The 23,038-nt window shown below is 38.4% G+C and overlaps 2 protein-coding genes across 2 annotated transcripts in view; both read left to right on the top strand.

Moving 5' to 3' along the window:
- The window catches only part of EMB1923 (embryo defective 1923), a 42,893-nt gene extending 20,432 nt beyond the window's left edge, over window positions 1-22,461 (top strand). The window contains exon 2 of the mRNA XM_089378772.1: window positions 21,330-22,461. Coding sequence (XP_089234898.1) covers window positions 21,330-22,033 — 704 coding nt within the window. The 3' untranslated portion in view covers window positions 22,034-22,461. The remainder of the gene's footprint in view (window positions 1-21,329) is intronic.
- On the top strand, window positions 12,085-14,260 carry LOC149229890 (uncharacterized). The gene is made up of 2 exons (XM_089376879.1): window positions 12,085-13,953; window positions 14,079-14,260. Exons 1-2 carry the CDS (start codon window positions 13,806-13,808, stop codon window positions 14,258-14,260), a joined length of 330 nt encoding a protein of 109 aa, XP_089233005.1. The 5' UTR covers window positions 12,085-13,805.
- Window positions 22,462-23,038: the final 577 nt, after the last annotated feature.

Genomic DNA, 23,038 nt, shown 5'->3' with positions numbered 1-23,038 from the left:
ACTAGCTGTAATAAGATCTGTACATTAAACATATATGAAGAACTTGGGCTTATTTCAAAGGGATTGACCACTGGTATCTTCAACAATGATAGTGATATCAGCCCTTTCACTCTTCAGCTCAGAAAATCAGTGCATCACTGCATAACCATGTCACTCCAACAATGGACACGATCTGAAATAATTGTGGAATGAGGAAACACATACAACAAAACTCAGCTCCCTTCACACTTGAATAGTCAACAGTGATAATAGATATATGGCATATTTCGATTCCATATTAAAACATATGTGACTTAAACTGCATTAAACAGTTTGGAATCCTTAAACTCCATTAAACATTTGAAAAATACCAAAAAAATGAATTTTTTTATGTCTTTTATGCCTGCCCAGCCGGTTTTCATTGACTCGGCCTGGTCAATACGGACTCGGCCTGGTTGACCGAGTCAACTATGACTCGGCCTGGTCATTGGATGACTAGGCCGAGTCATAGTTGACTCGGTCAACCGAGCCGGTTTGCTGGCCTGGTCGCAAATTTTTTTAATGGCTCGGTTTGACCCGGCCGTTTCCGAGTTGACTCGGCCTGGTTGTAAAACACTGGCTTGAACATGGAGAAGAGAGGAGATAACAAGCTTTTGAAATTAGATTTATGAGAGGTTTGAGGATGAGGCAAAGGAGAGCTTGGAGGAGTGCAAACTCTAATTAACTCCCTCATTTTCTTGTCATTCTTGTTTGTATTTTTTCTCCTGCTCTTTCCCATTCTTTCTTCTTGCTCATTTTATTGAAGTTTGTCCATCTAAAATGGTGTTCTTTTGGATTATAATTCCGCTTTTGATTTTCATGGTGTTGGTGGGGGGTAGGCATAGAAGGGAAGAAATGGAAGAAGAGGAAATGGTCACACTCATAGTGACCCAATCTATGATGCGAACGGTTGGAAGGGGAAGGGGATGAAGAGGGCATTGTAGTGCAAGGGGGAAAAGCTACATTGAGACCCTTGTGTAAATTTGTGACAAAATATGGGGGGGGGGGGAGGTGGTGGAACCTTGAAGTTTTTATGCCCCCATGATTGTCATGGAGGAAAACCTTATAATGGTTCATATTCTAATGTGAGAGGCATCTTTGTGGGGTAATGGATAATGATGAAAATAAGGGTGCCATAGGGATCTTAGTTTGCCCTAAGGTATTAGTGGAACAAAGGCAAAATACATCTAAATAGAGGAGGTTGCACAAAAGAAAAGTAAGAAACAAAAACTTTAATTCGATGTCAGTTCAACCTCTAGATTTGGTGGCCACACCTCATCTCCTCTTAATATTTCTGGAACGTTTGAATCTAGAAGAACAATAACAAATTTCTTGAGTATTGGTGGGAGGGATGATGTGGATACAAAAGTTCGATGCCAGTTCAACCTCTAGATTTGGTGACTACACCTCATCTCCTCTTAATATTTCTGGAACGTTTGAATCTAGAAGAACAATAACAAATTTCCTGAATATTGGTGGGAGGGATGATGTGGATACAAAAGTGGTCCACTTTCTTTGTGCTTGCGGTATACCATTCAATTTGCTTCTTTTTTCCTGCTGGCATGATTTGGTTAAGGCCATCAATGAAGCCCCAAAAGTAAACAAGGGCCCCAACTATGAGGAAGCTAGAACTTTGTTATTAAATAAAGAAAAACAAATATTCATGGTGATTTGACATGGTTTATAGATGAATGGGTAGATTGCGAGGTATCCATTATATCATATGGTTGGACAAATGTTAGAAACCAACATTTGTTAAATGTTCTTGGTGTTTCCATTAGAGGTGCAATGTTTCTTGTAAGTCACGACTCCTCCTCCATCAATGCATATTCTCAAAACACGACAGAGCTCCTATTGAAATCAATTAATGATGTTGGTCCTAATAATGTGGTCATTATAACTTATAAGTGATCATTTTTAATGCAACAAATTGTAAGAGAGCAGGAAAAATCATTGAGCGAACTTATCCACACATCTTTTGGTCTGAGTGCTTGGTGCATGCATTGAACCTTTTGATGCATGATATCGTGAAGCATAACGAATGTGGATGTATTAATCAACTATACAAGAGAGGGAAACAACTCATTAAGTATGTAACAGGGCGTACAAGGGTCAACTACTTTTATGGCACTTACTCCAAGTTGCAGTTGCTTAAGCTTCCAAAACTAGATTTTCAAGTTATTACCTTACGTTTAGGCGCCTAGTGAAGGCGAGACAAGCTTTAAGTGCTATGGTGATGTGGGATTCATGGGATGAGATGAGCACTGATAGAGATGTTGCTAATATAGTGGACACTGTTCTTGACAATTACTTTTGGTCACATGTTAAATATGTTTTGCAATTCACCAAGCCAATTTATTACATGATTAAGTTTGTAGATTCAGATCAACCAATAATTGGGGTGGTGTATGAGTAGATGGATAGCATGTTGGGCAAATTAAAGACATTGTTGAGCCTAGAGATATCACCTTGTACAATTATATTCGTGTAGAAGTGGAAAAACGATAGGAAATGCTAAAAATTCCATTGCATACCTTAGCATATGTTCTTAATGTTGAGAAATCTAAGGGCTTGATATGATAATGATTTCTCTATCTTAGATAACTGCTTGTGAAGTATTTTTATCTTTTAAACATGATCTTTTCATATGTGTATGTTTATTAACTTCATCAATCAACTGTCATGCATAATAAGCAAAAGAACAATAACACAAGCTATAGGCAGCAACCAAGGCAAAACCTCTCCAACCAATGAGAGGAACACGCACGGTAATTCTTCTTATAGAATCTTCACTTGACAAAATTTCCAAGACCCATAAAAAGACCCTTTGACCAAAGTGTCTCCAAGATCAAAGCTAGAACCTTCTACTACTACTGTCCTCTGATCTGTTGTTCCATGGATAAGATCTACAACTATAGATGGATGAGTTAGTTTCCCTCTTCCTTCCTCCCTCCTCCAAGCTTCACTTGTCCAACTGTTGTCCTCAATGCTTGCCTTGAAACAAGATGATCAACTTCCTTGATGTGGACTGATCAGTAACCCTTGCAGCGAACTTGAAGATGTCATTGTCTTCCCACCTGTGAGTGAGCTACTTGATCTTGTAGCCTCCTTGCCTTGCTATGCTTGGAGCTTCCTTCTAGACCAACAACCAAACTCTTTAGGCCTCAAATCAACCCCTACCATGGAGATGACCTAGGACTGTAAGGCAGCCCTAATTGTGATTTGTTTCTTCATACGTGTGAGATGTTTAGGGCTCTTATAGCCCTCCTAAACCTTCGCTCTACTTGTCTATGCTCTTCAAACAAATCTGCACTTCAAATGGACCCAAGATCAAACTCTTTCCTTGATGAGGAGAGCACATAGGATGATGCTCTAGCCTCGAACGTGTGGACAAAATTCCCGCGGTTATAGATGGCAGAACGAACCTTCTTCTTGTTGACATGCGGCTCCTTGTGTTGACCCTTTCTTCTCACCCTTAGACAGACTTTTTCGCATAGGAGAGAGACCGAATTGATGTGTTGTGAGTGTGTTCAAATGAGGGAGGAGAGGCCCTTATTTATAGTCTTCTTAACGCTGCTCATTAGGCCGACTTTACATAATGATTTAGATGACATGAATATAATACATTTTTGCAGAATTTACAATGTCATTTTTGATCTTCGCTTGGAGGATACTTTTGCTAGCAATTTTTACTTGAACTTGGAGGAGACATTCCACATGGTTTTGCCCTTGATCTTGGAGACACAAACTATATACTTTACAAGTGTAATTATTTACATTAATGACACAAACCTATCACCTAGCTTAGAGCTCTCAATGGGAGCTACTACAAACAAATTTTGAGCATGAAACCCATGGCTCAAATTTACAAAATATTTTTCTAGATATAATTTACATCATTTACAATGGAATGTGTCATTATGAAGACCGAACCTATCTACACTTTCTTCGACACTCCGGGAGGTATTCATACATACATGGTACTTGGACAAGTTTTCAAATTCACAGAAGAATTCTCATAAGAAGATCGGATTTGCAATCCATCTGTTATAACATCATTTCAACCAACATTGTTTTCATATAGCAAGGCCTTGAATAATAGCAGCCGTTTTAGGAAAACCTACAGGATGTACTAGAAACCTATAAGATGATCCTGTAGTTGGCAAGACCAATGACTGATAGACACACATCATATTGTCTCTTTTAGGGTCATACCCACTCGGGTGTTCTCCAAGTATGCCCTACTAGAACTATTCTCATCTTGGGTTCCCAGCCCTCAAGAATATCGGTCTTCTTGCCCACTCTTGTCTTGGATCCCTACCACATCCTCAAAGAGTGTCAGATGCCAGATGATTACACAATCCTCCATTCTTTCTTCCAAACTGAAGACAAGAATGTCGTGTCTAACTTCCCCTCTTAACCAGGGATGAGTTCCAAGTTTCTCTTTACTTTGAAACTTACTCATGTTCCTTTACTCATAGGAAGCTTCCAAAGGTCCCTCTTAAACAGGGACTTTATCATCAATACTTTATAGGGTCTTCTCGTTGACTGATGATCTAAGACCTCGTTGTCATCAATTTCTTCATGTGTAGGGTTCAACCATCCAACACTTTCCTCCATCATGTCATTCTTCTTTCCTGGAAAGTGTCCTCCTTGGATTTGCATCTGGAGCTTCCTTCATAGGGCCATCTATCTCCACCTTTCTTTCAACGATGATCATAAGTTACATAGTTGTGACATCCTTCACAACTCTTCTTACCATGGCCCTGCACAACATACCCAAACTTATCCCAAAAGGCCAGAAATAAAAAACCAATCACATATTACCTTTTTGGTGATGGCCTTTTCCAGTGACATCTTCTTGTAGGTATCAACACCCTGCATACATGATGACATATCTCCCAAAGATCACTGTAGTCAAGGGTCTTCATCTTTTCAGACTTCCATCAGAGTCTTCATATCTTTCTAGGAGATTTCCTAGTCAAATCTTCTTGATTCTCTGGATGTTGATTGCCTTCATCATGGTTGCATATTTCACAATCTCTACCATCCTCACACCTTTTATTCCCAGGAGCTTCCAATCAGAGTTCCTTAATTGTAGTCAACTACCTCATACTCCATATGAGGACATATTATGTTGATTTCATCTTTAAGCCTTCTTGCATCCTTTCAGAGGAGGAGATCCTTTTTCTCTTGATCATGCTTGATCCATGCTACCTGCAACCATATGACATGATATTATAATATTAAGCACAAGTATACATACCTCATTTTTCTTGAATCATACTATGATTCTTGCAGCGGACTTCTTGAGGGATCTTTGACCTGCAACGGAGTTGACTTGATCCTTACAGGTTCTCTTGGTACCATTGTTCTGACTTAAATGAACTTGGATTCTTCACAGAGGATATTTGCCTGTAAAAACTCTTCAAAGATTCGGAGAACCAAAGTGTTCTCATCTTAGAATTTCCTACATATAGCAATTTCATTCCTTCCTAGAATCCTTACATAAAGAAATACAATATACTTTAATCATAACCATTAACAGTATTTCCAGAGGATTCAACATGTCCTCATACACCAATTGTTCATCCAAGGATGGTACAGAATACATAATCAGTTCATAAAAAATAATTACTCAAGAATGTTCATGAATCACAACATGTCACTAAATGCTATGCAATCTGCTAACTAAGACCTATGAAAGAAAATAGGAGGTGATATTTTAATGATAGTAAAGATCCCGTGGCTCCTCCTTCGGCTTCTTTTCATTGTCTTGTATTTCCTGAGCGACATGAGCTGTTTCATGTTTCCTCTTGCCATTCTTCTTTCGCTTGGGACAATCTCTTTGGTAGTGTCCATATTCGTGACATTCAAAGCATTGAATCTTTGACATGTCTTTCTTGGGATGTTGTTGGTGACCAGATCTCTCAAACTTTCCGAACTTTCCTTTTCTCTTAAACCTGGCAGCAAATGCTTGCTTCTTGGATCCAACTGCAATATCTTCCTCGGCCTTTAATTTGGCTTCTTCCACTTTGCATATTGCCCACAGATCATTGAGTGAGGATGCCTCCTTCTTAGCCCATATGCTGGTCGTAAAGGTTCCCCACTCCTCAGGTAGTGCATTCAGCATTATAGTAGTCATCTCTTGATCAGACATGATTTCTCCTCGTTCCTGCAACTGATCTCTTATTTCAGAAACCCTTATGAAGTATGGAGCTATACCTTCTTTGTTGATCTTCATCTTGTATAACTTATTCCTTAAAGAGATTCCTTCTCCTGCAGTGCTGACGGAGAACAAATCTATCAATTTGTCATAGATTTCCTTCGCTGTTTCAAGCTTGGCTACATAAGGAATTAGAGAGTCCTTGATAGATTCTATGAGAATCTTTTGAGCTCTAACTTCGTTCTTGTTATACTTAGCTAAATCTTGGCCATCAGTAGGAGCATCAATTTTCTCTTGTACATGATCAATAACTTCTTGTTCTTTTAAATTGAGGTCAGTTCTCTTCTTCCAAGCAAGGAAGTTGGCAACTCCAACGAATTTATTTCTTTCCTTGCAAGAAGACATCTTTTCCAAGACTAGTTTTGCTCAAATAAATAAGATACTTACTTGATGTGATGATCCTTGAAGCTTGTCTTTTGATGGCTGCCTTGTATGAGCTTGATGAAGCTTGTCTATCCTTGAATGCTAGGGAACCTGATATTTTTTCCTTGAGGATCTGCTCTTCAACTGAAGTGAGAAGATTCTTGATACCTTCCTTGTATAGGTCTGCCCGAATAGTAGATCTTGTCTTCTCTTTGATAGATCTTGGAGTTTCAGAATGTGGATCTAAGTCTAGCTTTGCCTTCAAATTCAACTGCCTTTTAATGTTCTTTCTCAGCCCTTCCTTGATGTTCTACCAACCCTCTGATACCATGTTGAGAAATCTAAGGGCTTGATATGATAATGATTTCTGTATCTTAGATAACTGCTTGTGAAGTATTTTTATCTTTTTCCTTAAACTAGATCTTTTCATATGTGTATGTTTATTAACTTTGTCAACCAACTATCATGCATAATAAGCAAAAGAACAATAACACAAGATATAGGCAGCAGCCAGGGCAAAACCTCTCCAACCAATGAGAGGAAAACCTACGGTAATTCTTTTTATAGAATCTTCACTTGACAAAATTTCCAAGACCCATACAAAGACCCTTTGACCAAAGTGTCTCCAAGATCAAGTCTGGAACCTTCTGCTACTGCTGTCCTCTGATCTGCTGTTCCATGGATCAGATCTGCAACTATAGATGGATGAGTTAGTTTCCCTCTTCCTTCCTCCCTCCTCCAAGCTTCACTTGTCCAGCTGTTGTACTCAATGGTTGCCTTGAAACAAGATGATCAGCTTCCTTGATGTGGACTGATCAGTAACCCTTGCAGCAGACGTGAAGATGTCATTGCCTTCCCAAGAGTGAGTGAGCTACTTGATCTTGTAGCCTCCTTGCCTTGCTGTGCTTGGAGCTTCCTTCTAGACCGACAACCGAACTCTTTAGGCCTCAAATCAACCCTTACCATGGAGATGACCTAGGACTGTAAGGCAGCCCTAATTGTGACCTATTTCTTCGCATGTCTGAGAGGTTTAGGGCTCTTCTAGCCCTCCTAAACCTTCGCTCTACTTGTCTCTGCTCTTCAAACAAATCTTCCCTTCAAATGGACCCAAGATCGAACTCTTTCCTTGATGATGAGAGCACATAGGATGATGCCCTAGCCTCGCACGTGTGGACAGAATTCCTACGGTTATAGATGGCAGAACATACCTTCTTCTTGTTAACCCGCAGCTCCTTGTGTTGACCCTTTCTTCGCACCCTTAGACAGACTTCTTTGCATAGGAGAGAGACCGAATTGATGTGTTGTGAGTGTTTTCAAATGAGGGAGGAGAGGCCCTTATTTATAGTCTTCTTAACGTTGCTCATTAGGCCGACATGACTTGTCTTTAGGCCAAATTTACATAATGATTTAGCTGACATGAATATAATACATTTTTGCCGAAATTACAATGTCATTTTTGATCTTCGCTTGGAGGATACTTTTGTTAGCCATTTTTACTTGAACTTGGAGGAGACATTCCACATGGTTCTGCCCTTGATCTTGGAGACACAAACTATATACTTTACAAGTGTAATTATTTACATTAATGACACAAACCTATCACCTAGCCTAGAGCTCTCAATGGGAGCTACTACAAACAAATTTTGAGCATGAAATCCATGACTCAAATTTACAAAATATTTTGCTAGATATAATTTACATCATTTACAATGGAATGTGTCATTATGAAGACCGAACCTAGTTACACTTTCTTCAACACTTAATACTATCATGTATCATGGCTTTCAACACCAAGATACATGGCTTTCAACACCAACACTTGGTGGGGGGAACCAAGAGAAAACTACACCAAGATCTAGAGGTTTTCGCTGGTTATATGAAGGATTGGATAAATTAGTCCCTGATGAGGAGTGTGACACCATAAAGAAACAATTGAGCCACTATATCCTTGCCATTGGTGCATTTGGGACCAATCCTCCAATTAGAGATCAAGGGAATTTGTCTTCTCTCGAGTGGTGGAACATGCATGTAGGTGCTACTCCACATCTACAATATTTAGCAATATTGGTGCTCTCACAAGTGGTGAACACTTATTTTGGAGACAAGTGTTGGACCACCTATATCCACAATGTTAAAGAATCAAGTTAAATGTAAATTGGACAGAGTCCTTCGTTTATGTTCATTATAACTTGCAATTGTTGTCCCATTACTGCGAGGAGGCAAAGAAAGTAAATACTTTAAGGTTTGGGACAAAAATCTAGAGGAGGCCAATTTGGAGGATGGAGTGTTATATTTAGAGCAATTGGAGGATGCTCTTATTCAGGGTGATGATGATTGTGTTGAGATGCCACCCCCCTCTAGTGTCATGGTCGCCATGTTCCAATCTTCAACAACAACAACAAAGGCTTCATCTTCAGTTCCACGACCACCGTCTTCTTCACTGCCAACACGTGGAGGCTCATGTAGTGGTCCTGGTGGTGTAAGGAGGAGCGATTAGTAGATAGATTCACAATTCACTACTTTTCTTGTCATACTCTAAATATGATAGATTAGAGTCTTAGACTTTGGTGTCGTGAATTTGAATTTTTCAATCTTCCTAGTTCAGTTTGCAGTTGGTGGTGGCTAGGTGGGCCATTTTGTAAACATTATTATGTTGATTTTGGGTAGCATCAGATGTGCTTTAGCTCCGAAATTTTGTGGAGGGGTTAGAACACATAAGATCTCCAAGACCTAGATATTGTTGGGTGAAATTCCACCCGGATTGTATTTTATTAAAATAATTAATATTTTTAATGGGGTTCCTAAGTCTAAACTTAGGAAAATAAAAATATTAATGGGTATTAATGAAAATATGGGTGAGAAGCTTCTAAGAGACAAGGATCAAGTCTAATTTAATCTTAGCCATTGATTAGAGACTTAATCTCGACCGTTGATTCATCAATAGGAAAAGTATAAGAGGAGGCTTGAGGGTCAGTTGAAGATACACCGAGTAAGCATATTGATCAGTCAGTTCATTTTTTTGGGGTACAGTTTGCTGAGAGAATCGAACCAGTGCTCTGTTGCAGTGAGGGGGGCAAAAGCAGAGATTTGGAACGGAAAGTAAGTTTCGAGCCCAGGAGTACGTGGCAGAGAGGCAGCTTGAGCGACAAGAAAACATCGCAGAGGCCTACGCAGCGTAGGAGGGGCTCATGCAGTGCAGGAGGGGCTCACACAGTGGCAGTGCAGAGTGTCGTCTATAGTCCGAGATTTTGCTGGGGAAGCGAAGTTTTGAGCCGGGAGGGCTGAACGACAGTGTTCATCCAGCAGATCGATCCAACAGTTGGGGTGACGCAGTCCTCTAGAGGTAGGACGCAGGCCCACGCAGTGATCGCGTAGGGACTACATAGTGTTTGTTGGGAGGGTGCTAGATCGCTCATTGGATCAGCCGGGGCTTGCGGACGAGGTAAACCCTCATATGTATTTCTTGTTGCCGTGATTTCTCTGTAAGGTTTGCCGGTGTGAGAGACAACCTGTTGTACTCAGATTCTACTTGCTTAATAATATAAAACCCTCTATCTGCTGCACCGGTTTTCCCAAGTTGGGTTTTTCTGGAGACGTGTTGTCCAAAAATAACGGTGTCCCTTGTGTGTGTCTCAATTATTGCTTCAGTTTATGATCTGTATATCAATATAGATTGCAGTAGTGTTTACATCAATGTTTATGTAATTAAATAACTTGTTGAATGAAATAGGATTTCTGTTTCTAGATTCAGAAATATTCACATATTATTTGGTCATGACTCATGTTGACAATTGCTAACTTGCTAAATAAGTTATTTGAATGTTTTATCTTCCAAATGTCTACTTTCTATTATATGCCTAGAATTTTGATACTTTCTACCTTCTGTTATCTGTGATATGTTTAAAAATTTGATGTCTGTTTGTAATTGCTAGAATCTAGATGGTTTATGCTTGAATAGTTAATCATTGATGTACTATGGATGCCATATCTATCTTGATTTATGTACAAATATGCACGTTTTCATATCTTCTGCAACTAACTTGGTATTTTGGATGTTTTTTTTAATATAAATGCAAATAGATATATACATGCTTTCGAGACGCTTCACTTTCGAAGAAAATCATGCTTTGATGATTTGCTTTCAAAAAACATCCCCGCTTCGTGCAACATTGCAATAGACAAGTGTCCCAAAACTTACCATCTATCCAAAAAACTGTTTTAACTACTTTCCGAGTTGCCCATCTTCAACCTATTTCTCAGCCTCATGGCCCGAGTGGTCGCAAGTAGTAAATGCAAGAAATTGTAAGGGCTGATCTAGCAGGAAAGATGGTAATCAATAAACAAATATTTACAAAAGTAAAAACTCGTTGCTGGTGACTGAAGTTTCAATAGCAGTGGTTTTGATTCTTCAGATTCCTTTCGACTGCAAAAAATAAAAAATCTCTGTAATATGGTTGTGCAGGTTGGTGCAGCCTTAATACTATAGAGAAAACTCCTCATTGTGGTCACCGTCAGAAGGGATTTCTTAGCTCATGATTGCCAACAAAGATTTTCTGCAACTTGTCTTTGAAATAAAAGATTAAAAAATGGGTGTTCATTGATACTTGCAAAACACATATTATCCAACCAGTGTACACGAAAGCATGTAAATTCGTCAACATATTATAAAAATACTTGTTACTTTCCATCTAATCCAATCATACTAAATATGGCGGGTAATTGAGATAATATGAATAGAATAATGTATGAAATAGGTTATTTTCTCAGGACAAAAAGGGTGATAAATGGATGATTAGGAATGACAAATTCAGGCCTCATCACATTACGTCCAAAGTTATCTACTCACTGAGAGAAACAAAACCCATATTTCGAAACTTTTTTCCTCAAGGGCGTTGGAGATCCAAGGTTTGACCAAGTTTCCAAAGGGTTTGAGCAAACTTATGTTCAACACCTTGGACCTTTTCATGTGACAGAGCATATGATGTGGCACTACATGGCAAGGAGAGCAAAATAACATGGATCCCTTGGCCTAGTAGGTTAGGGTGTTGGAGATATGGTTGAGGTGGCTAACTTGACTCATTAATGCATGAAAAGTCAAGTCATATCAGAAAATAGTTGTTAAAAGTGTCAAACTAGTTGTTGATGGCTGCTATTTCCTAGAAGAGGTGTTTGTGGACAAGAAAGTAGCTGTCGAAGGTCAAATTGCTAGTCATATCTCGTGGAGAGAATTGCCAAGGATGATCACCCCCATTCCCAAGAAAAGTCGAGTTGTTCAAATGGAATATTGGAGGCCTTGAGGTGGATTTTGGAGGAGAAATGAGCACTATTCTACATAGTTTTGACTTCCGAACATTTTCCTTGTGGAACGCTGGACTTTTTGAGAGTGTTGAAGATAATTCGACCCACTTAATGGGAAACTCAATGTAATAAAATATTATTTTATTCATGAATTGACTTAGTCTCCAAACTCACTATGGATGACAAGTCAAATATTATTATTTTAATAATTTAATTGAAGAGGAAACTTGTCATTCGCAAACAAATCTATAAATTGTTAGCTCCTCACATTTGAGGTTGTTGATTGTGAGATCATTTGATGCCATTAATAAAAGAAACCCGTTTCCAAAAAATACTCTCATTTGTGTTCTTGAGTTGTATTGAGTTGAATTTTCTATGCTTTTCTTTCTTGATCTTTTGCCTCTATCACTGTGCTTTCTGAATTTGTTTTGTGGGTACAATTCTCTCATTACAAGATTGCAGTAGGAGTCCATTGAGGGACAACGATCGCATGGAATGGAAGACTAAAAGCATACCCTTTGGTAGCCACTAAAAATACACATTTCCAAGTGGTGGACAAGCCCTTTAGGGGGAATCTCCATCTGGAATTGTGGGATGTTGGTGCTATGGTTTTTTCTTCAGTTTGGGCATCTTGAATGAGCAGGTCCTCCTAGTGAGATAGGATTGCTAATGAGCAGATTCAAGGATAACTGTGTGGGATAGTTTCACCCCTAACTCCTCACTTTTTAGTGTCAAAAGGGAAGGATTGACAAAAAAGGGTTCTGATCGTGACTCTACAAACTGGTGAGGTAACAAGGCAAGGTAACATTTACTCTTCAACCCCATTTTATATCAAAAAATTCGAAAACAATTTATCTTTTACTTTTATTTTTACTAGGTTGTTGAAAATTTCAAATCTTGCTAGCTCGTAAAACCCTTGGAGAGTAGACCCTCAATTTAGAAATTAACCAAGGGATAGATATATCTATTTTCCTGAGTTTATTTTGCATATTTTACATGGAGATATCTAGTTTTCCCAGTGTAGATTTGTAGGTATATATTGCTGTAGCAGACTTCAAGATTGCATATTTCACTAAAAGCTATTTTAACAAGAAACTAGATGTTGAAAATAGTAGTGAGAAAGGTTCTTTGATTTGTGCCTTAATCAAATGGACCAGAATGAGTTTTTCCTTAGTATGCTTGAATTCCTATAAGTTAGGAGCTTATTCCTATAGGCTAGGACAAATTCATAAGATTTAGGATAAGTCTCTGCAAATTAGGACGAGTTCCTATAATTTAGGATGAGTTACCTAAAAGTTAGGACGAGTCATGAAGCGGTTAACTAAAAGGCTGAAGTGGAAGGCCGAGTTATGAAGCGGTTAACTAATAGGCTGAGGTGGAAGGCCGAGTTAATTGTCTTCTAGTGCTAGTTAAGTTGGGAAAAGGACGAGTAATTGTATCTCAAGTTCTAGAATTGAGATATGACAAGTTGCATGAGTTAGTTAACTCAGTTAACTTGTCAATCACAAAATAACTTTCCTAAAAGTAAGACTTGCTAACTTTAGCCATTCGAATTGCTTAAAAGGAGGATGAAGGCACAAATTTGATCATTGTCTTGTGAGCACAAGTTGGTGAGACAAGACAATAGAACTCACGGGTTTGTGAGAAGGTTGCATAGGTTTATGTGTGGAGCTTGTGAGAGAAAGGTGTGCAAGAGAAGCTTGTGCGTAGATTGGTAGAGGCTATTTAAGAAGCAGATCAGGTCTTGCAAGTGTATTTAAACTTTCAGAAACAAATCCTCCTATGGGAAGTGATTGATGAACGATGGAACAACACACTCCATTGTCCCATTCATCCTACAGGGATCTACCTGAACCCTGCATTTTCTTACGCATGTGGGTTCTTATTTGATGCTGAGATCATGGATGGATTCTTAACCTGGGTTCAGAGGATGTTGCGATCTCCAGTAGAACGTACAGAAATCTCCAAAGAAATGGAGAAATACAGGATGGCAGGTGACACATTTGGCTTTGAGATGGCTGTGACTGATAGGACGACTAAAATGCCAGGTATTTTTTAGTTTGTTTCAAATTTCATTGTCTCTTCAAGTTCATAACTTCATACTTTGCTTCAACTTTCAAATGTCATTTTTTTCTTATGTTTATTTAAAATTTTATTTGTAATTTTGTTGTAGATGCACAGTGGAGAATGTATGGTGGCAGGGTACCCTATTTGCAAAATCTTGCCATTCGAATCCTCAACCAAACATGTAGCTCCTCAGGATGCGAGCGCAAGTGGAGTGTATTTGAAAAAATACACAACAAGAAACACAACAGGTTAAACTTAAAACTTAAAATATTGCAAATTTCCAATTAATTTTTTGAATTTATTAAACAATTTTTTTTTTTGTTCTTTATATTTTTTTATTTATAATTATTATTTCATGATTTTTGTACAAGTTGGAGTCCCAACGACTTAATGACATGGTCTACATGTACTACAATCTTTGATTGTGGGTGAGGCAACTTGAGAGGATACCTGATATGGAGGCCATCTCATTGGATGGGATTGACACCATTGCTGCATGGAGGGTTGAGGTTGAGAGGCCTCTCATGGAGTCTGCCAATGATTGGTTAGAACAGGAAGTAGTGGAAGGCGTAGAGGGGGGGAGGAGGAGGAGGGGGAGGAGGAGCAGCAGTAGCAACAGGGGAGGTGACACCACCTACCTGGGCTACCCTTGCCACCAGTAGAAGACCTGGTCTACCTCTTGTAGCTTCTACTCCTAGTTCTTCAGCTTCTAGAGCACACCAGAGTCCATTGCCAACTCCAATGACATCTACATCTAGAGGGAAAGGGAAAGCTATTGCATTTTCTCGCAAGAGAGGCAGAGGAAATCAATAGTATTAGACTTTAGATATTTGGTTCATTTCATTGTATATGACATTATGACTCATGATATGAGATACATTATTATATTTTTTGTTGATATTTTGCGGCTGAGTTGGGACTCAGGAGTCAGGACTTACTATTCAGGACATGATTCATTGTTATGTATGATGTAGCACTATAAATGATATTACACATCTTATATATTAGTTCTTTTATCATATTTATGTGTCAATGTATTTATTTTATGTTGTAGATGCTTTAGATATTAAAAAAATTGAAAAAAATGAATATTTTTGTATTTTATGATTTTTTCCCTTTCCAATATTATCCCGATAACGATCACTGCAACATTGATTTATATAATTAATACCCATACATAGTGGAGAGGAAAGCCTTGACTTCGTACATAAATAGATCTAGGTATATAACAGAATGCAAGTGGTTGTTAACATCATGGATTGTCCCACCAACATAAATAGCTGTAAGGGATGCAAATTTTCTATAATCATATCTGGATAGTTTATATCTCAAATACTGTTTGGCTCTCCTTAAAAGCAAAGAATAATAGAATGTCGCTAAGATAATATAGAACTTCATCTATATATAGCTTATAAGCATAAATTTTGGGATTTTGTAGGTTTTCAAATCCCACATCCAAAACTTAGCATTATGAGAAAAGGAAAGCCCAATTTCAGTAAGGAATGACAAAGGGAAATGCATGTATATCCCTGAACTTCTATTTCTCTGCACCCCTTTTCTTCAGCATTGCCATCCCTCTAGCAAGAATGGGAGCTTGGATTTAATCATTGCATAGAGCTTTTTTAAACTACATAGACGGAATCTCAATTTATAAAGATTAAGGGACCATAGATTCTGCCTGACAGACATAACCAGTCAGCGACTTGAACAAGTGTTTAAAGTACTCAAGGCAAGTTCAATTCTTGGTTCAGTCTGTTTTCTTCTCCAAACTTTTGTAGGTATTTCAGATATCGTTTGTTATTTGATTTGCTTAGGAGCCCATTTCATGCCACTTTTGTAGTCTTGTGCTGTATGTCCTGTTACCCAACACTTTGTGGGTGATGTCCATAAAAGAAAATAAAATTCTCCTAATTGGTCCTCAGTCGGTAGCCAGCAGCCCCTTGCAGCCACTAGATAGCTCAATGTGCCATTTTCTCCGCCCCCTGAGCCAACTATGTGGTCCCTCGCCCATCTATAATGATCGTATGTTTGAAGGTGGGCCTTCTAACCTTGAAGGTATGGATTTTTATTGTGTAGTTGAGTATTTTTGTTTACTTATGATGGACACTTTTGGGCATGGATTAGTGGGGGGATTCGGCGAAAAGAGTGGACTATGTTTGTACTCTTGTCTCCTCTGCCTGATTTGATGGTTAACCTTGTATCCTAGTTCCGTGGAATCTCCTTTATTGGCTATTAAGCTTTAGGGATGGCACTACATGGGAAACCTCGATTTTTGTTGCATGGCCCTGCTTCCTAATATACATCACTACCATTCCACTCATTACAACTCCATTCATCTCTTTTCCTATTTGGGTCTAGAAGGAGTAAGCCTCCCCCTCCCTTAGTCCACACCTTGGGTTAGGCCTAGAACAATGTCCCAGAGGTTGATGTAGTTAAAAAAAAGAAAAAGCATAATTTGACCACTCTCAACAAGAGAATGTACCATAAAATGCAAAAGATGGCCGAGCATACAAATTTAGCACATGGGCAAAAGCCAAATATGAACTTGTTAATTTTAGATAACAATGGTATGTTCTATGCTTTAGAGCAATTTACTTCAATTTTTCTTATCAACTCCATATAAGAATTCACATTAACATTGATAGTAAATGCAGATAGAACATAAACAATAAGCAGAAGACAAGCCAAGCCAAGACAAGAGGACACAATATTTGGCGGATGCCAGGGAAAAACCCCAATGTATGGAAAACCGTTTGATTAAATCTTCTTATTATTCTTCAAAAGTGCAGTAGAGAGAGAGAGTATTTCATACAAAATTTACTTGCCCAATCACTGTAAAACATTCCAGTCAAATTGCAGCCAACAGGATGCCCTATCTAGAAAGTCAACCCTGGTCAAACCAATAGAAAGTCTCCTCCAAATTAGCTCAGTCAAACCTAGTCAACTCGGCCTCTAAAGACAGTCCAAATCAACCCAAAACAATCCTGAAATTCTCATTCAAAATCGGTCAACTTTGCGGTCAAAGTTGTCGCAATCAACGCTGGTCAACCTGCCTAGAAAATCTTGGTATTTGTGCCAGAATATGCGGCCTGCTCAAACAAAGATTCTCCCATAAAAATCGCAGTCAAATGAAGTCAAACAATGCTTGGTCAACAATGGTCAAAGCTAGCTGCGACTTGATCAACGCAAAGAACATAAATGCCCAGTCAAATGTTCGCACGTGTGGAGAAGAACAGGCTGCCTGTGATTTGTATGAACCAATCGGATGAAGAAAGAGAATGGAATTTTGAGTTGTGAATGTCCAAATGAGGAAAATGCCTCTTTTATTTATACACAATGTTGAGGGTGAAGAGACACGTTTGTTGGGCTTAGTGAGCCTACATTAGACTTTTGGCCGACCTTGACAATTTGTCCATAGAAGAAATGAATTCATAATTTCATTTCTACTTGTTAGAATGAGATGATTTTTAGATCAATCTTGCACCTATCGGAAAGAGGAATCCAATAAAAATATCATCTCCATCAATGAGCTGTCCAAGGTGGAGTTTGGCCTTAGTTGCCAATTTTAACAAAACTCTACCCCCTATCTACAACCATTGCCTTGGATCTTATGGGCCCTAGATGAACCCCCTATATCATTTAGGAACCCATGATTGTCCCAACCCTTGGTGGGCGATCAACTGCCCCACCTTAAGGGGGTATCTACTGCTATACCCTACACATCATGCTCTCATCCCCTTGAGCCTTGAGTAGTTTTGAAGAAAAATCAATCAAATGCAAAAGGCATATGAAGAAGGGTGGAAAAACATAGGCCAAGGTAACCCATGTACCAAGATTGTTCCCTCCTACAATCATATACCCAAGTGTGGGCTTCCCCTATTATAGCTACCCTTGGACTATTGCATGTGGCTTAGAGCCTTGCCTTGATCCCCACTTTGTTCCATCACTATATCGCATGCCACCTACCACTTGATGGACGTACCATGGGCATGTCACCCCTTTTAAAGGCTGAAACCACCTAATAGAGTCCTTGGTTAACCCTTTTATTGAGCTTGGAGACACTTGTACATGCTAAAGCCCACTATTGAAGGGCATCGAGCAAAATATTTTGTAGTTATCTAAATACCTTGAAAATTGGTCCACAACTGCATTTGAGTCTTCTCAAGGGATCCTCCAAGTTTGAGCTCAATCCAATGGTGGAGTCTCTAGATATTGCAAGCCCTAGCCAAAGGGTCATTCATCTCCATAGGTTGATTTGGGTTAGTGTCCTCATTTGGATCATTGCATTCAAATTTCACAGAAAATTTGTCCTTTGATCCTATTCTCGTCCCCAACCAGGTCAAGCCCCTCTGTTGCTAATCAACTTGTCACCCTTGACCTAGCTTGGGTCCACTTGGGTTCTTTGTGGTCCCGCAACTTTGTAAATGAAATTCTACAAGGATCACATAAAAGCCACTTCCCCTTAAGGATTCTTAGGTCTAGGACACCTCTTGTCAAGGGATATTCTCCAAAACCTAGGCTTGAGTATCCCCTTAGCCCTTCCTAGAGAGCCTATCACCTTGCTTCCAAAGCAAGTAAACGATTTAATTGAGTCTCTCTTGTGAATAGGCTTTAGGAATCACTCCTTATCCGATCGCTGATGTATTCATCATTGTGATTACTCTTATGTCGGGTCTCCTCCCATTGCTGAAAGTCCGTAAAGAGTAGGGAGCTTTAGCTGCGGTGATAGTGGGCTATTGTTCCATTGTTGCCAATTGACCTAGTAGTTTCTCTATAGGATCCCCTCCTAGGACCCTTGCTAGTTTGAGCGGTAACATGTCCAAAATTGTGACATTGAGAGCATTCTACATTGAACTTGAATAACGGAGCAACTGAGCTATAATCTTTGCTGTCATAGCCATTAGGGATTTTGTCTTGTCTGCCTGCAAGATTACTTCTAGGGTGTTGATGATAACCTTTGTAATCATTCTTGTAGTATGCTCTACAATCTCTAGCTTTGTGACTGAAATTAGTGCAAGAATAACAATAAACAAAGAATAAAGTTTGCTACCTCGATGAAAAGACTTTCCTTAATGATTTTCTGAAATTGCTTTGCCTTGTAGGAGGTTCAATCCTTGGTTGGTCCTCATTGTTACTTGCGTAAACAGAGAATTCCTTGAAGTCATCAGAATAACTTTTAGGAAAGGGAGCACTTGCAACATTCCTCTGGATTTCATTGTGATTTGGCCTTTGGAGAATGGTGACATCACTTTCAGGTTTTTCTTCCAATTTAGTCTTTGGAGATTCACCTGTATGATCAAGTTCCCTTTTATCAAATGGTGATCCCCTATGGCTGAGAATGTCATCCAATGATTGAGAACTCTTTAGAATCTTGCATAGCTTGTCAACTTCATTTTTCAATGAGACAATTTCTTCTTCAAGTTTCTCACTGCCTTCTTTTTTCTTTATCAATTATATCTTTACAATTTCTTCCATTTTATTTGCTTCTTCTACTTGAGTTGTCAAGGAGATGACCTCTTCATCATGTCTTCTCTCTTGTTGATGCAATTCTACTTCAAGCTTGTTGAGATCCTTAGATCTTTCTTCTATTTGGTGCCTTAGGAGGACAACTTTCCTTTGTTTCATCAAGGTCATGATTATTTTCTTCAACATCTTGTACCTACTTCTTAAGTTCTTGATTTTCTTTTCTAAATCTATTTATTTCCTCTAGAGCAGCCACAAGTTCTGCTTTAAGGTCCACTTCAGTTTCTACTTAAGAGTTTTCTTTGTCGTCATAGTCTTTTATGCTCTTGGTGCCTTCATCTATCTCCTTTGACTCTTGATCATTTTCCTGTTCTACATATTTTTGGTTCTGGCTCAGCTATAAAAAGAGTAGATTTCTCTGCATAAAGCTTGTGCAACTTTTCCCAAAGACTTTTGGCTTAACAACATTGACCCACCTTTTACAGAATTTGATTGACTACTTGAGATTGCCTTCATGTATTTTGTATTGTATTCTTTTGAATCCTCTATCACTGTGCTTCCGGTGACAACTGATTCCCATACTTCATATCCTAGAGCCATCAAATAACACTGCATTCTTTTGCTCCATGACACATAGTTTGTTCCCTCGAACAAGGGAGCTTGACCAACCTGATTTACTTTTGATTTCATGACTGAGGAGAAGATATCTTCAGAGAATTTGGAGGCTTTCCTTCTTGACTTTACCATTTGTGTTCTTAGGACCTATCTTCCAAATGTTAGGTTGTGCTTGAAGGCACTAGCTTTGATACCAATTGTTGGAAATTATAAACCTTATAAAAGGACCGGCTCACAGCCACCACATTCCATGGATTGGCAAATATGAACTTTGGTATCATCTGTTTATTTAAATCACACTTTAGGAACAGAGTCATTGTTTCCAACAGCTGTGTAATTTACCATCTAAGTAATAGCTCTGTATTTTTCCATTGCATTTTTCTTGTATCTAAGGTAGACGTTTTACTATGTATTTTGATATTCATTTGTTGTTTTGTGATTGATGCATAGATAATTCATTTCCTTTTCTTATATGTGAAAAGAACAATTTTCAATGGTTTTGCTTTTGTAATATTTTGGCTTTTAATCAAGCTTTAAGATAACTACAAATCAAGCCTTTGCTTCCTTGCGTGTTTCCTGTATGGTGGTTATCAAGAGCTTAGTATACAGGTAAATGGGTTTATATTTTTTGAATAGGATTATCCGAGTTTGAATTCTCTTTGTGCTGTTTTTTTATCTCATCTCCTTCTAGTGACTTATAAAATATTAAAAGATCTAATTCTTTAACAGAATCATGCTTAGAGACAAATTTGGCATTTGGATTTCTGCTAAGCATTTGTGGGGTGCTATGGAAGGTATAATGTGAGGAAGCAATGAAAAGTAGAGTGTGAGATGGAGAAATTATACACATGTTAGAGATGATTACGGAGGCTTCTACTGTGAGATTGCTTAGTATCTACGAAATGAATTATAAGTTTTAAACAATGTAATTGCACATCAGAATTCACTTAATTATTTCCTGAGTTCCTTAGCTCTGTTACTTTGTCACCGTACAGAAGTTTTTGGTTTCATTGCCATTTCATCCTGAGTTGTACGAATGCAAAGAACAACAGCATTTCTAAACATATGCTTTTGAGAATCCTCTCACATAGTAGGCAGAATACAGATCTCTTTATAACTACTCTGCTTTTAGTTTTTTGTCAATATTATTATGATTTTATTCGAACTAAAAAAATAATTAAAAAATATGTTTTTCTTGGACATAAATAGCTGCATCAATATGCATGGTTAACTGAGTTGCATTCCTTACATTGACCTTCATCCTTTTCTAATGTTGCAGGCTTTGCATTTTTGTACATAACCCGTGAAGTTGTAATGTTTGAACTGCTACGCTGGCTAAAAGTTGCTCTTGTTGGCTTGAATGCATTGGTTCGCTTTGTACTATGGTTTCCAGGAGTGTCTACTTTGCTGGAGTCTGCTGCTCTGGTACTAGCTGCAGTTACCACAGGAACAGCGTGGTCTTTCCTTTTGGTGAAAGAGGTGTATGCCTTCATAATTGAGATGACCCCTGTCCGAGCAATTGTAAAATCAATCATCCTCGCATTTGCAGTTCTTGGGATTGGGGAGGCTACAAAGATGAATGCTGTCAGTAGCCAACCATACACACTTAGTATGGCTGCTTTATTTGGGTTGGGGGCTGTACTTGGGTTCTTCCCTTCCTCTGTTTTCGTTGTTCTTCTATTTTCTTTAGTTCTATTCTCGTCACTGGTGATGAAAAGAGATATAGTGTCTGCACTTATGCCTGTTGCAGCTGTTCTAGCTGCTGTTGCAGAGCCATGGGTAAGGAGTGTTGCTTTGGCTTTCTTCCTTGCACTTGCAGTATATGAGAATTGGAAATCTCCAGAGAAGGAAGAAATACCCCTGGGCAACAGTGTAAGATCCAGTGGACAACCAATGATATTGTTCGTTCTATCACTTATGGCAGGAATGAGTGCTGCAGCACAGTGGCTATATTTCCGTCACTTGATATGGCTTGCAAAATGATATTTACCATTTCCTAGTTATTGTTTATATATTTTGTTGGCAGAATCTTGAATTCTGCAAATCAAATGCCCAGTTTGTTTTCTTTATTAGAGTCATCTTTCTATTCAACGAGTAGCACATATGTTTCTTGGTTGCTTTTTTTGACTGTAGCGGGAGAAAGTTTGGAAGACACTTGAGTAGAGTATTACATGACTGCCCTGGACTATGTAACATAAAAGGCCAAAACCAAACAGTTTTTCCTTTTCGTGTTTTTCAGAATCCAACATGATCAACAGTTAGCAAAGATTGTTATTGACATGGCAGGTCTAGAATAGAACAGCTAATATGCAAGAATTTATTGTTTCCATGGATGTATAAATGAAAATTTATTACTCGGATCTAAAACAAATAGACTTATCGGAAAGAATCTGAGGTTTTTTTCCCAGAAAGATTTCTTTGTGCCAAAATTGGTGTGTTCATTCTGTTCTAACTATTTCTGACCTTTGGCAGCCTTTGAAGATACAAGTTATATCTATGATTTGGATGTAAAAGAATTTCCATGTTCACAAAGATAATATAAAAAATAATTTTCATTTTAACAAAGATACATTTATTTCTTCATAGTTGTAATGCCAAGGACCCCTGATTTTTTATTTGTATACTAAGCAGAATACTAGACGAATTTGATGCTTATGAATGTTTTCCAGGATTTCTCGTTTTTTCCCAATTGGTTGGAAGATAAAGTTTTACTTTTGTAGTTTTCTCCCACTTGATTGTAAAAGTTGTACTCTCGTAGTTTCAGATTAGTTTTAACATTGGTTGTGAGAGTAGATACATTTATTTCTTCATAGTTGTAATGCCAAGGACCCCTGATTTTTTATTTGTATACTAAGCAGAAAACTAAACGAATTTGATGCTTATGAACGTTTTCCAGGATTTCTCGTTTTTTCCCAATTGGTTGGAAGATAAAGTTTTACTTCTGTAGTTTTCTCCCACTTGATTGTAAAAGTTGTACTCTCGTAGTTT

The sequence above is a fragment of the Pinus tabuliformis genome, chromosome J (assembly GCF_031772625.1).
Source record: "Pinus tabuliformis cultivar Carrire ecotype Pingquan chromosome J, CPIR1, whole genome shotgun sequence".
Classification (NCBI taxonomy): Eukaryota; Viridiplantae; Streptophyta; class Pinopsida; order Pinales; family Pinaceae; genus Pinus; species Pinus tabuliformis.
This window is presented reverse-complemented; position numbering and strand designations above follow the sequence as displayed.